The 14,314-nt window shown below is 40.0% G+C and overlaps 1 protein-coding gene across 21 annotated transcripts in view; it reads right to left on the bottom strand.

The window, feature by feature from the left end:
- The window catches only part of Sybu (syntabulin (syntaxin-interacting)), a 116,215-nt gene that overhangs the window by 8,102 nt on the left and 93,799 nt on the right, over positions 1-14,314 (bottom strand). For 14 of the 21 annotated variants that reach the window (XM_006521068.3, NM_001032727.1, NM_176998.4 and 11 more), the window contains one exon: positions 3,391-3,493. The exons of 1 other annotated variant lie outside the window; for it this stretch is intronic. In XM_006521068.3, coding sequence (XP_006521131.3) covers positions 3,391-3,493 — 103 coding nt within the window. Of the gene's footprint in view, positions 1-3,349; positions 3,494-4,765; positions 4,787-14,314 lie in introns of all 21 variants that reach the window. 6 more of the 21 variants (XM_006521067.4, XM_017316662.2, XM_017316665.1 and 3 more) reach the window with 2 other exon arrangements.

Here is a 14,314-nt window from a genome sequence, read left to right on the forward strand (position 1 = left end):
CAGGACATGAATATCATAGTACCTTAAAAACTAATTTAAAAAAAGCTGAGCATGGTGGCGCACGCCTTTAATCCCAGCACTCGGGAGGCAGAGGCAGGCGGATTTCTGAGTTTGAGGCCAGCCTTGTCTACAGAGTGAGTTCCAGGACAGCCAAGGCTACACAGAGAAACCCTGTCTTGAAAAACCAGAAAAAAAAAACCCTATTTAAAAAATTTTCATGTTTAAATTGTTACTGTTTCTCCTTTTATTTACCCCATTTAAAATGTTAACAAATATGGACATAAACGTCATCATTTTCAAAGGAAAAGCTAAATTTCCATGTTTGTCATGACCACAGAGAAGCAAGCCCAATGCTTGCTTCCTCTATACACCCTAAATTCTTTGTTCTAGCAGGAAGAACAATGTAGTTCATAGAAAAGATAAAATTCTGCTCATCCTGCACCTCTAAACCCCTGAACAGAGTAATATAAAAGAACAAATCTAAACCAGAGTCCAAGAAATCTATAATCCCTAGCCACTGGCCCTTGACTTTAGCTAGTGTCCCCACCACCATTCACTGCTGTTTCTTCCTCTTCCTCTCCTCCTCTTCCTTCCTCCTTCCTCTTCTTCCTCTCTCCTCCCTCCTCCTCTTCTTCTTCCTCCTCCTCCTCCTCCTCCATCTTCCACTGCTGTCATTGTTTTGAACTTGATTGTGTCACTGTCACTATTCGAATTTCATGTCAAGGCCTTAATCCTCCAGACTTCAGATATGACTAAATCTGGAGACAAGACCTTTAAGGAGGTAATTGAGTTTAAATAAGAGTATTATGCTGGGCCCTTATTCAGCCTGATATTATAATAAGGGGTAAAATTTGGACACAGATGTGTACAGAGAGATGATGATGTAAGGATACAGGGAGGCCAGACATCTTGAAGCCAAGCAGTGAGTCTCAAATGACAGCAATCCTACCGAACTTTGATCTGAAAGCCCCTAAAATGGCAAGTGAGTTGTTGTCTGTTGTTCAGGCCAGCCGCACTGGGGCTCATTGCACTGCAGTTCAGTAGTAGAAGCAGCGTGTTTGTTTTCTTTTAAAAATACACCTCTCCTGTTTTTCAGCCAAATTCTGGACACTTGCGATATAGTTACCAATACCAGCTAACTTAAACTTAGTGATATTACCTCTATTTCTGTTTTCCTGAATAGGAACTAGATGTAGAGTGTTTACCTCATAAACAATGGTTATATTTGATGCCAATTCCAAAAAACCCACACCCTATTCTTTCTTCTATAGTTTCTAGACTAATTAATGCTTTAGTAGTTAAAAAAGAGAGAGACTTCTTCAGATACATCAGAACTGAATAATGAGTTAGTTAATTTGAGTTAGTTAGTCTCTACAACTTTGGGGTTTTGTTTATTTTTTAAGAAAACCACTTGTCAAAAATCTTTTCAACAAATCCACCCTTCACTCGAATTGCACCCCTTTCATTGAATATTCCTGCTCTTGCAGATGGCCTGGGTTCAGTTTACAGCACCCATATGAGGTGACTCAATTGCTGATCATTTGAGGTCCAGGACATGGGCACCTGCAGCACCCACATGAGTGTACATGACTCATTGGGCACAAATATATACATAGAAATTAAACAATAAAAACAATTCTTCAATATCTGATTTGCACAAATTATTTTATGTTTACTACATCAATTTTTGATTACTCTTCAAAAAATATGCTGATTTTCAGCCTAGAATGTTTTCTCTTTGTTATTGACATCTTGACATCTAATTGCAAACACAAGTCCTTTTGAATTGCTTAATAAAATTACCTGTGAGTCTCATTTTCCTTGGCACCTTTCACCGTGAGGCTATGCTTACTTCTCAGGGGAGACTCATGTCTACTAACAATGTTTATGACCCTCTCCTGTGGTGCAGGAGACACTTACACCCAAAGCATAGAGGGATTGATAAAGCAATAGTGCTTATTTACTGTGGATCCCACTCTTTTCTCACAGCTTTGTCTATATGATTTACTTCTAACATGAAACTGTGCACTGGAGCTATCTTAGTTCCCTTTATAAACAACAGGCACCAGGAGAAATAGGAATTATTTGCACACTGTCCCAGAGCTTTAAGCTTGTGGAAATTGGAAGGATCTTGACAAACATATACTATTAATCCTCAAGATAATTTTTGCATGCAATGGCCCAGGACAATAATATGACTTAGTAGCATCAGAAGATGTTCTCTAGTTGGTGACAAGATATCTCTACCATGCCTCTTCAGTCTCTGATGGAGCTCACATCATCACTGAGGTGTCTTGGAACTAGCCTAACAGAGCCGCCATGCCCCATTGCACTCACTCTATGGCCCCCATGCCTCGTGTATGTGTATATATAATATATACATATTAAGTATTCCACAGTGATTTACTCATACACACACACACACACACACACACACACACACACACACACACACACACATATATATGTGTGTGTGTGTGTGTGTGTGTGTGTGTGTGTGTGTGTATAATTTACCCTTTCATTATTTTTGTGCATTACTGGAATGATTATGGCTTTCTCAGTGAATTCTTGCTCAGTGACTACATAGTGACTAGATATTGAGGAATAATGGCACTATTAATGGTTAGAAAATCCTGAGCTTGGAATTCCACCACAAAGTGTGAACACTGGCATGGATTTTCCCATAATCCTCTGCCCCCAATTCAACTAATATTAATAGTGAACAATTTATAATGCCTACTACAAGCACTGCCCTAGCCAGAAACCCTCTAAGGTAGGTATCATGATAACTCTATTTTTCAGATGAGTGGTGGAAGTATAGAGAAATGAAGCCCTTTGTTCGGGGTCATGCTGCCTTTGGAGGGCCTTGCCAGTGTAAGGCCAAGACAGCCTGACTTCAGAAATCACACATCCAGCTGTTCTGTGTTGCCTTCAGCACTGGGCTGCCCACATCTATGAACTTTACAATTTTTTTTTAATCATTTCTTCCCAAGTAAATGTCTGCTTTATAGAAAGGACTTTAGAGGCTTTGCCGATGGCTAGAAAATGATAGGGTCATAAGGGGCAGGCTGGGTGCAAAGCTTAAATTCCCAGAGCAGACACCCGTGAGTAAGGGATGGAGCATGGAATGGAGGGAAGAGGTCTCAGAGCTGAGGTCTGGACGACAGATATCAGGGGCAGGGAGAGCAGGCTCAGGCATAGGAGGACAGGGGGTTCGGGGTTGGGGGTGGGGTGAAGTAAGGAAATGGCCAGTTGCAAATCACTGTGGAATACTTAACAATAAACCTCACTCCTAACAACAAACTCAGAATCCGGGTGGTTCCACAGAATCTTATGGACAGAAAGTCACCTGCATAGCTTCGTAATTACAGAGCAGGAGTCAGTGCCTACTTGCGTGAGAAAGAGGCTCTCTTGTTTCCTGTCGTGGACATGTGGACCTCAGGAGCCGAGATGCTGCCTGTGCTGCTCGAGGAGCTAAAATCTGCTTCACTGCCTGAAAAACAACAGGAGAGAGGGAGAGAGAGAGAGAAGCATGAAGGGAAGGAGAGCCAAGAGCAGGCGGCCAGCGCCCTGCCTCCCAGGTCCCAGCTCCCTGAGCTGCATGCGCTAACCCTGCAAGTGCCAAGATTCCAGAGTTTCTAAAAGCTTTGTGCTTTCCTCGGGCAGAGAAGAGAAAGCACAAGCACAAGACACCATTTCATAAACACACTACAACAGAAGGACAGGCAGATGATTACTCAAAGAGCCAATCTCCGGCAGACTATAAACAGTGGCCCAAGCAGGGCAAGAGATTCCAAGTCCCCCTGGGTGGCTCTCGCCAACAGGCTCACAGCACCCAAAGTGTAAGTAAATCAAAGAGTACTGAGGGGGCAAAAGTAGTTTCCCAGAATTTATCTTGGAGCTGTTGCAGTCAGCTCCTGATAGTTGAACTCGGCACCCTTGGCTTAGAGTCAGCCAGTCAGAAGCAGTCAAGAGAGGAACTGGCTCCAAGAGTAGCTTGAAGCAACACTGTCTGATTACAGACATGACTTTCTATGACAGCAGTTTAAATGTATGTGTATATATTTAGGGGCAGAATCTGAACCAAAACAGAAAATTCAGGTTTCCAAGGAGCGTGACAATAATGTGACATGTGAGACAGAAACGAGGGACTTAAACTTTGAGGTAGGATTGTTAGTTTACAAGGTCAATGACTCTGTGGGAAGAAGTGACAGTTGGGTGTGAGACTGGAATAGCATTCTAAGGGTTGGAATCATGTAAACCCATTCTAATAAAAAAAGGCATAGTTGTCTCTTATCAACAATGGAATTATATCCATTGGTTTTCTAGGGAAGTGAAGGGGAGGGCCAGAGGCAACAGAGAGCAATAGAAGCAATAAAATAGGATGTTTCAAAACATATGAAATTGAACATGGTTTTAGAAACTGAGTCTATGTACATTCTGTTTGACTTTCTTACTTAATTCTTTTAACATAATTTGTATGTCATATTGGCCTAGAATCCAGAGCCAGCTTCATTTCTTAGCCGAGAGAACTAAGAATGATCCAAATCCTTTCATTTCTCACAATCAGTGAGTGAACAATTATTATCACCACAATGACTAGTCATCAGCTAGGTAGGAGGTACTTTTTGTCATTCAATCTTGGTAATTTTGTAAGGTAAGACAGACATTAATTTCATTGTTGCATTACGGAAGAAATGGAAGGAGATTGTCTCTAGGCTCCTGGGAAGTTGATCAAGGGTAGGATCAAGTCTTCAAAACACACCTGTGATACTGAACTTCATTCCTGGGAGAGCAAAGAAGGAAGCAAGGGGATCAACAGACATTCCGGTATCAACTAGAAATCCACAAGGAAAGCCTGGTACAAGGAGCAGCCAGAGTTGGGTCCCAGCTGTGTAGATTTTGTTAGGTTTGCTTAGTTCCATCAGTGGGAATAGTGGATTGTAGCAGGACAGAGAAAAAATTCTTCTCAAGCTTCCAGAACCCCTCAAGGTGCCAGCTTTCTTTGGAAAGAGTCATGAATGACCTGCTAGTAGAACAATAACTTCCCTTCCCAGTTCCTGACAGATTAGAGTAACATTTTACTGAGACCCAGACAGCAATTCCTTATGCATGCTAGAAACTCATAACAACTTAATTGTTGTTTCTGCATAATACCCTTAGCATTTGGCAATCTCAAAGACATGGTTGTGTGACCTGGCGACACACTATTCCTGACATCCTGTTTCCCCAGCTTTGTTTGCTAGCAGATCATCAGGTTGGTTACTAAGCGACAAAGATGGGCAATTTTCAGAAATCTATCATGGGCAATTTTCAGAAATCTATCATGTGGTTATAGTCTCCAGGCTTAAGGTATTATTTTCATAGTGAAGTTATTACTTGGAAACACCCGGTTTTCATTTTGTCAAAGACATGCAAAAAGTCATGCGATTTAATAACTGCCTGCATAAAAACAGAAATTCTTGAACAGAAACAGATCGTTACTAAAAATCCAGAATTTTTACTAAATATCTAGGATGTCTTTGATCCCTTGTTGTTAGGTCTTCAAGCTAAAGGGTTACCTTGGTTTAACATTTTATTGCTACTGGACCTCAATATATTGACTCTTACATAGTTTCAGAGTCTACGGTCTCTGTTCTAGTACATTCTGTCTTGTCTCCTGCACATCTGCAAAAGATTAGAAGCCACTTTCAGGGTGGCCCAGAGCTGCAGCTGTACTCAAAACAATTAGTGAAATTATGCATATGCTACTTCCCACATACCTCAGCTGATGATTTTTTTTTAATACTTATAATTTAGGGCCTCACGGATAGCTCACTGGATAAAGGTACTTGGTCCACAAGACTGGTAACCTGTGCTTGAATCCTAGATCCCAAGTAGAAGTGGAGGGAATCAACTCTACACAGCTGTCCTCTGACAGCCATACATGTACACACACATATACTTACAACACACACACACACACTACATTTTACAAAAATTACAACTTAGTGAACATGCTATTAGATCAATGAACTTTTATTGAGGTTTTAGTTTAGTTTTAGAATGGGTCTTACTTTCTTGTCTAGAGTAGCCTTGAACTCCTGAACTCTGTTGATTCTCCCATCTCAGTGCATCCTGGGACTACAGGCTTGGGCTACTATGCCCAGCTGAGTAAGCTAATTCTATAAACAAAATAATAAAGCGAAGACTAGAGAGCTTGACTTGCCATTCACTTGTTAGTTGGCAGCAAAAATCTGATGAAGAAGCACCCAACTGTCTTCTTTAGCATGTGCCACTGGGCATTGCTGCAGACACAGTAGTTCATGGCAGCTGCTTGCTGTTTCCACAGAGTAGCTCACCTGAACCACAGAACAGAAATGCCAGGACACAGGCTGCCTCTGCATTCTCTATGGGAATCTTAGGAGAATTACTCCCCCCTCCATGCCTCAGTTTCCTCACAGCAGCATCACAGGCTTACTGGAAGCCATCAATATATACCTAACACAACGCTTAGAAATATGCTTGGCAAACATAGCATAATCTCTAAATAAGTATCAAACACTTTTCATTCTGTAAGGATTAAAATTCCCTCTGAAATATAACATTTTGTAATATACTGTTCAGCATTCACACTTAACACACTATCATGTAGACTACTGTTTTCTCTGTATATAGTAAAAATCTTTGAAATATTTTTATTTTTTTAATTAGGTATTTATTTCATTTACATTTCCAATGCTATCCCAAAAATCCCCCACACACTCCACCACTCACTCCCCCACCCACCCACTCCCACTTCTTGGTCCTGGCGTTCCCCTGTACTGAGGCATATAAAGTTTGCATGACCAATGGGCCTCTCTTTCCACTGATGGCCGACTAGGCCATCTTCTGATACATATACAGCTAGAGACACGAGCTCCGGGGGGTACTGGATAGTTCATATTGTTGTTCCACCTATAGGGCTGCAGATCCCCCCAGCTCCTTGGGTATTTTCTCTAGCTCCTCCATTGGGGGCCCTGTGATCCAGAAATATAGCATATCTTAATAAAATGAATAAATAATATTCTACTTACATGTGTGTTCTATTATTAGAAGCAAATATTATATACCAGGGTCTATTCCACACACCTTTATGCAATACTTTATTTATCATAATAACACAGACCCTATGAAGTAGAGACAGGTACCATGAAGTTGCTTGAGGTACGTAGGTTGACACAACTAATAAGTCAAGACTGAAGCCAAGGCTCAAGGTCATCTGATCCTAGTAATCCTGCTCAGAAACATAGATAATATTCAATGAATACACTTTATCATAGGAATTGATATACTTGTTTCACTTGCTGATCTCATTAAATTCCTAGAAGAATTTTGAGACAAAGGACATATTTAACTGGAAGACTTAACACCTACTCCATTTCTATAGGGATTTGGAAATGACACTGGCCTGTAGCAGTTTTGTGCCCAAGAGAATATTTGCCTCGTCATCTGCTGTGTGTATGCACCCACTGGAAAGTCACTGGAGATACTCTGACAAAGCACTAGAAACGATTTGCTTATTGAAAGTTGTGACTGGAAGGGTGATGGAAAATAAGAAACTTGTGTCACCCCCATCTGCAGACCTTTTGTCCCTGACTAGACTCATTATTGGCCACCTGCATTGGTGGCCATGGGCAACAACAAGGGGGATGACTGTGGTGACCTTCATGACCACAAATTCCTGGAGACAGAGCCAGGAATGCAAACCAATTTTCAGGCAACAAAAATCTATATCCAAAAGTTCTGGTGAGTATTTTGTATGCCTCTTCATTTGGTACCATTGCTGTGTTCTATAGAGAAGTTTTGTTCTTCCTTGTAATGCTAGAGTTAAAAGTACTTGGTGCAGAGGTTTTAAGGCCATGGACTTAAAGAAGAAAAAAGAAACAAATTTCAGATCAAGCTGAAAACTAAACTTACTTTTAAATCAATGCTTGTGTTTGAGTCTTGAGGACACTACTTTTAGGCCTCCTTTTGGGACACTATCGGGTTCTTAGACATTTGAGCAGATGGCAATCCTACTATCTAGTAAGCATTGATAAGTCCTTCTAAACCACCCATGCCAGTATCTGCACGTCTTCTGCTATCCTTTGTCATTACAATTATCTAATTACCTCAGGTTAGTTTTCTATATCCTCAGTTCAAATCAAGGCTGCTTTCTGCTCCCATTCTCATCTGCTTCACCCCCACAAATACACAGTTATTCTCTTTAACTGACTCTAGGTAGGATAGATGAGTCGCTTTCACTGCAATCAAGCACAGCATCATGGAACAGCTGGAATAGTGCACACACAGTTACTCCAGACACTATAGAAGGCCCTAGTGCTCATTTGGCGAGGCTGACTCTTAGCTGGGATGGCTTTGGGGCTCAGCCACAGAGAGCATCTGAGAAGTAAACATTCAACAGTCAAACAGAATCTTCTGACTCTTTAGCCATCTAAGGCTGCTACAAGCTACAAGTGCTGTTCAGAAAAGGAACTTGTTTTAAATCTGTTGAAGGCAAAGGCTTACTTATATTTTGAAACAGAAATGTTCTTAAAAAGCTAGAAATAGGATTTTCATTTTTATTATTATAAGTTCAGAACTGATTTACTTCTATTTTGATTGACACTCCAGTGTTGGAGCACCCATATACTTAAATATATAAATAATAGCACTCAGAAGCAAAAAAAAAAAAAGATAAGTCCAAATTTAAAGTGTTTAGTTGTAATGTGAATGAAAATAAAACTTCTAATGGGCAAATATAAGTCAAAGATAAATATCAAGCTGAGAAAAAAGAGAGAGAGTAGGATGAGAGGCTAACTTCCTTATATCACTGAAAACTTATATAAATTAGGAAAAGAAAACAAACCAATAAAAGAAACGAGTAAATGACATAAGAAGATATGACAGGAAAATAATAACATGGCAATATACATACATGGCAAACTACACACTTTCACTCAAAACATTGAGAGTATGGGTAAAAACAAGACAATTTGCATTTATCAAACTGGGAAAATGTCTGATAGTATGTGTTCTATTAGTGTGTGAAAAAAAGAGTAAGAGTATGTGTTGATACTACATATACAAAAAGAAAGTTAGACTCTTCTTTTTTTTTTTTTTTTTTGTCTCTCAGGAGCTTCTGAAAGATACTCTTAGTGTCTATTAAGAGGAAGTGACTAAATCGGGAAAGATAACAGCCATCAGGAACACTGCAATCAGGGGAAGAGTAACATAGGTGAGTTGAATTGAGAAGCACTTGGAGACTATTATTAGAATAAAACAAGACACAGGATTATAGATGTAGGGTATCTGCTTTTGTCTAAGCAAATCTTAAAGCCACATGCAATGTACTCTATGCTAGAACATTTATTCAAGGGATAATGATGATCTGTCAATCATGGCCTCCTTTAGGTATCATAAAGTAACTTGGGAATGGGCAAATACAAACACATTTTTACCTTACTATCATTCCTGGTCATATGCACATTGTTCTTATCAATCAAGACATTGAATGTAGCATTGAGAGGCCGGTAGAGTCAAGAGACCTTTGAATCCAGGCTTTGAATCTTCATTTGGAAATTGGGAAGAACATGAAGAAAAAGTCCACTTCTCTTGAAGTTCCATTTCATGGGCCACACAGTCAGTTATTACAGCCATTAAAAATGCACATTCCTATGTCACTTTCTTTTATACCTTCAGAACTGGAGTATCTATGGGTGTTACTCCAGGAAAAATCCATAATTGTTAAGCTCTATGGTGAGAGTCATGCAGGCTAAAGTATAATAATCATTAACTAGCCGATGGTATTAATGATTGTCTCAATGATTGTAGCCAATGGTATGGGTACTAATGATTGTATCAAGCATGTTCTATATACAAACTCATGTTCTCTTTACAACAGTCATACAAGGTTGGAATTGTTATCTTCTTTCCTATAGCAGATCCTGACATGTGGCAGGATAAATGGTCAACAAACATTTGCTAAGTAAATAATATATTAACTAGAGAGAGAGAGAGAGAGAGAGAGAGAGAGAGAGAGAGAGAGAGAGAGAGAGAGAGAGAGAGAGAGAGAACACCCACCTAAAGCTTAAGAGAGATTTAAATTTTTTAACCCAAACTATAAAATCTAGTTAGAGGCAGTGACTTTGGTTAGAAAATACTCACTTTTCCCTCCGTTGCTAAGCTTTCTTTTTGCCCTGTTTAAAGTTCTCCCATTCACTCTTGTTCAACAGAGTGCATTGCCGGAATATCTGCCAAGGACAAGTAGCTGAGCCAGCAAAGATAAGGGGATCAACTGGGTGGAGCTGCCCATGACCTGTGGCTCTTTTAGAGACTACTTTTGGATACCTCCTCCCTCACATTCTCAGACCTTGAAAGCCACCTGGCCAGGTTTCTGAATGCTACAGTAACTTCCCCTGGATTGTTCTCTGCTAACACTTTCCATGGATTTTTCTGAAAGCAAGACTTAGACCTAATGGCAGTTCTACAGCTTCTTGGAGTAGCAGCCTATGGGGAGTCAGTTTTAGAATTTTCTGTCTTTAGAAACTGTATGAACACATACACACCACACAGTTTTGCTTTGTTTTAGGAGCTCTTAATTGCACTTTTCCAGTGGAAACTACCTTTGCTATCAAGTGATTATAAAAAAATGTATGCGTTTAGTACAGTGCTTATTGCGAATCTTTCTCAGGGGCAGGCATGATATTGTCTGTAATGTCTTTCAATCCTTATACAGTAATTGTGGTTTTACTGAAATAATTATTAAAATTTATTGAGTGTTTGCTGTATACACAGCGTTGTTGTCATTTCTTAGTAAATTTCACATGAATTTCCACAATTTAATAATTGTTTTCATATATTCAACCTCATTTGATAGGTAAATAAACTAAGGTAGAAAAGGGGTAGATGTTCAAGATTCCACAGAGAAAACAAACACATAAATACACACACACACACACACACACACACACACACACACACACACACACACACACACAAGTTCTTCAAAGGTGTGCCACTTCCAGGCAAATTCATAAAGAAACTTGGGAAGCAAAGTTATTATGACACTTTGCAGTTGACCCATGGTTTAAGGCCCTCATGATCCATTTTAAAAGAAGGGTCATAGATTTGGACTGGTTTGCTAGCCAATCTTTCCTTTGATGTAGCCCATCTATGGCAGATACTGAACAGAAAAGTCAGGACCCTCAAATAGGGTTCTATTGCCTCTTGTGTAGGTTCAGCATTGGGAACAGGCTTGATGGCAGGTGGGCTCCAGGAGTTGCTTCCCCTTCACCTGCTGCTTTCGGAAGAGTTCCACACTTAGTGGTCAATGAGTTTCCTTCTAATTGATTATCTTGAGGAACTGATAATGATGGCACATCTTTCCTGAAGTATTTTTCTAACTTACATGTTACTTTTTTTTTTAATCCATCAGTTTGATGGGCTGAACGGTCTCTGCCCCTTTAACAAAGCTAGCTGGAAAGGATGTTGCTTCTATTTAAGAAGTGTTCATCTAGTGTTTACCAAATGAGATGGCTGCTCTGCACGTCTGGCACGAAAATCTAAATCGGGGAAGAGAAACAAAAAGGTGGCAGTGATGAGTGAAAGCAGAATGCCCGGTTGGGGGCAGGAATGGAGGAAGGTGAGGAAGGGGTGGGGGAGCAGAATTTGGACGAGATGCTGGCACTAGTGAAGTTCAGGGCAGGGCTGTGACTTTAAGTCCAGAATACAAGACAAAAAAAAAAAAAAAAAAAAAAAAAAGGGACATTTCTTTTCCTCTTTTCAACCTCTTCATCCACTCTTTTTTTTTTTTTTTTTTTTTTTTTTTTTGTGAAGACAGTAGTATTATCAGCTTGTATTGCCAAATCTCAATGAATGAAAAACTCCCACTTGCTGGAAATAAGACAGCATAAAATTTACAACCCACTACCAAAGCATCCACCAGGATTCTGAAATAGCTTCTCATTTCCATACTTAAGTTCATTTACAAACCAACTTTGAAGTCTAATAGCCTTAAATGTCTTTCCTCTCGTCTTTGTCTCTACTGGTCATTAACGTTCAGGGTGCAACTCGGTCTACTCTGCACAGTCAGCCTTCTACTCATCCTTCACAGGAGAAATGAGCGCATCCCAGTCAATAGCCCATCAAATGGTGGAGTTTCACTCTGACTTATACCCTTCACATCCCTAGAGCATCACTTTCTACCCTCATACTATTGAACATACCAGTGTTAGAACACTGCATTCAGCCAGGCTATGGTTCCCACCTCCTCATGTTCTTTCATCCTGGCTCATGAATTACTTTTTGTTTTTATCACTTGTATATTCATCCTTGTGAAGCTGTTTTTTGCTTTTTATGAATAGCCACATGCACTAGCTATATGGCTTTGAGAAAAGTTCATAACTTCTGTATGCCTTGCATTCATCCCTGAAGAGAAGATTACTATAGGATGTGTCATGCTGAGTTCTAGGGGCTATGTAAGCTGTGTAAGTAAACAAAATCGTGTCTATGTTACAGGATTGCTAGTATCTTAATTCTCTTCTTATAATCACCCTCTCTGAATCACATTTGGATCCCAATCTGAATGGAAGCAGAAGCAGGGGAAGGATGTGGAGCAGGAACTCGGGAGGGGTGGAGCAGTCATGGGTATATGAGTAGAAAAGGAGAATTCAGAACAGACATACAAAGAAATAAACAGTAGACAATCTGGCAATGGACAGTAGTGACCCCTCCTTTTGCCTTTAGCCTGAGAAATAACTTGTCACTGCTGTGAGAAACTAAACAATGCAGACTCACTTAGCAAAGCCTTCTGGAGGAGTCTGTGGTCCATGAGCACCTGCTGGAAACCAAGAGTTCAACAAGGCAGAGACATTACTAGTTCACATTTTTATGCCCTACAGTTCTTTTCCTGCCTAACAAACACCAGGTGGGTGCCTGGTCTTCGTTTCAGGAAAAGTCAAAGATCACAGTAAGGACATGGTTTTCCCAAAGAGAGCTATACAGTCTACTTCTGGCTAAAGGACGAGGGCATCAGACAGGAGGAACACAGAACTAGCCAGCCTTTGAAACTATCATGACTATTGGAGAACATAGCGCCTAGAGCCGAGGAGCAGTCATGAGGAGAAGGAGCCAAGAATGGAAATGACATGAGAAGAAGAAGAGATGGTATTCACAAGGCCACAAAGGTGACTTGGAGACAGGTGAGCTTAAAAATCCTCCTGAGTTGTGGGACCCCCAAGTCTGTGACTGATAACATCAGAAGTTGCTCTTACTTGACACAGTTCCTTCTTAGTCTCTTCTCAGAGGAAACATGTGAACACCGTTGTCAGATGGATGGATACCAAACAAAAGATGGTTCTGATTTCCCTATATTATAGCCTCTAATAGTGGTCATTGTGCATAAAGCAAACAACTGACAGGCAAGTGGGAAATAGAGAGGCAAAGGATTAGGTCACACTGCTGTGTGTACACCAAACATGTCATTTCTCTATAGAAGAGTATCATTTTATTTTTCTCTCTGTATCCTAAAACCTATTTCTTAATTTCTTTATTATGAATCACAGAGACACAGATTGGGTTAAACATAATCTTTGGGGACAATATAAAAATTCTCCAAATAATTTTACTGGATTCATTTTATTCCTACTTAGTATTTTATTATATAATCCATATAAAACGTTATTACTTCAGTCTCTTATTGATGAGAAAATGAAATGGATTTATTATCTAGTTTTTATTCTTTTGCTTTGTTTTGTTTTGTTTTGTTTTGTTTTTTGAGACAGAGTCTCATGTAGCTCAGGTTGACCTTAAACTCAGTATGTAACTGAGGATGATCTTGGACTTCTGAACCTCCTCCTTCTACCTCCTACCTTGCAGGATTATAGGTGTGCTCCACCATGCCCTGCTTTATGTGGTTCTGGGGAGTAAACCTAGTGCTCTATTTATGCTGAGTAAGCACTCTATCAATTTAGATACCCCCCAACTCCTAGATTTTTCAATCTGATATTTATTTCATCTCCAGGAATGCAACTCCTTCCCCAAAAAAGTCTAGAACAAATCCATACATATGCCAGATCCATAGGTGAAAAGAAATGTTCTACAGAGCACCTGGCATTTTACCCACTTCCAACTCATTACAGAGGCCAAAGAGTTCAGAAAATAAAACAAAACAAAACAAAGCAGACGACCACCACCATGTAAAAGTTATGCTCTACTCTACCCCAATTTTCAGGTCCAACGTGGCTGTGGTCACGCTGCCCTTTATGATGCTTCCTCCTCAGCTTGCTCCAGAAACATCAAGAGGTTTTTCATG

Source organism: Mus musculus, chromosome 15, assembly GCF_000001635.26.
Source record: "Mus musculus strain C57BL/6J chromosome 15, GRCm38.p6 C57BL/6J".
Lineage (NCBI taxonomy): Eukaryota > Metazoa > Chordata > Mammalia > Rodentia > Muridae > Mus > Mus musculus.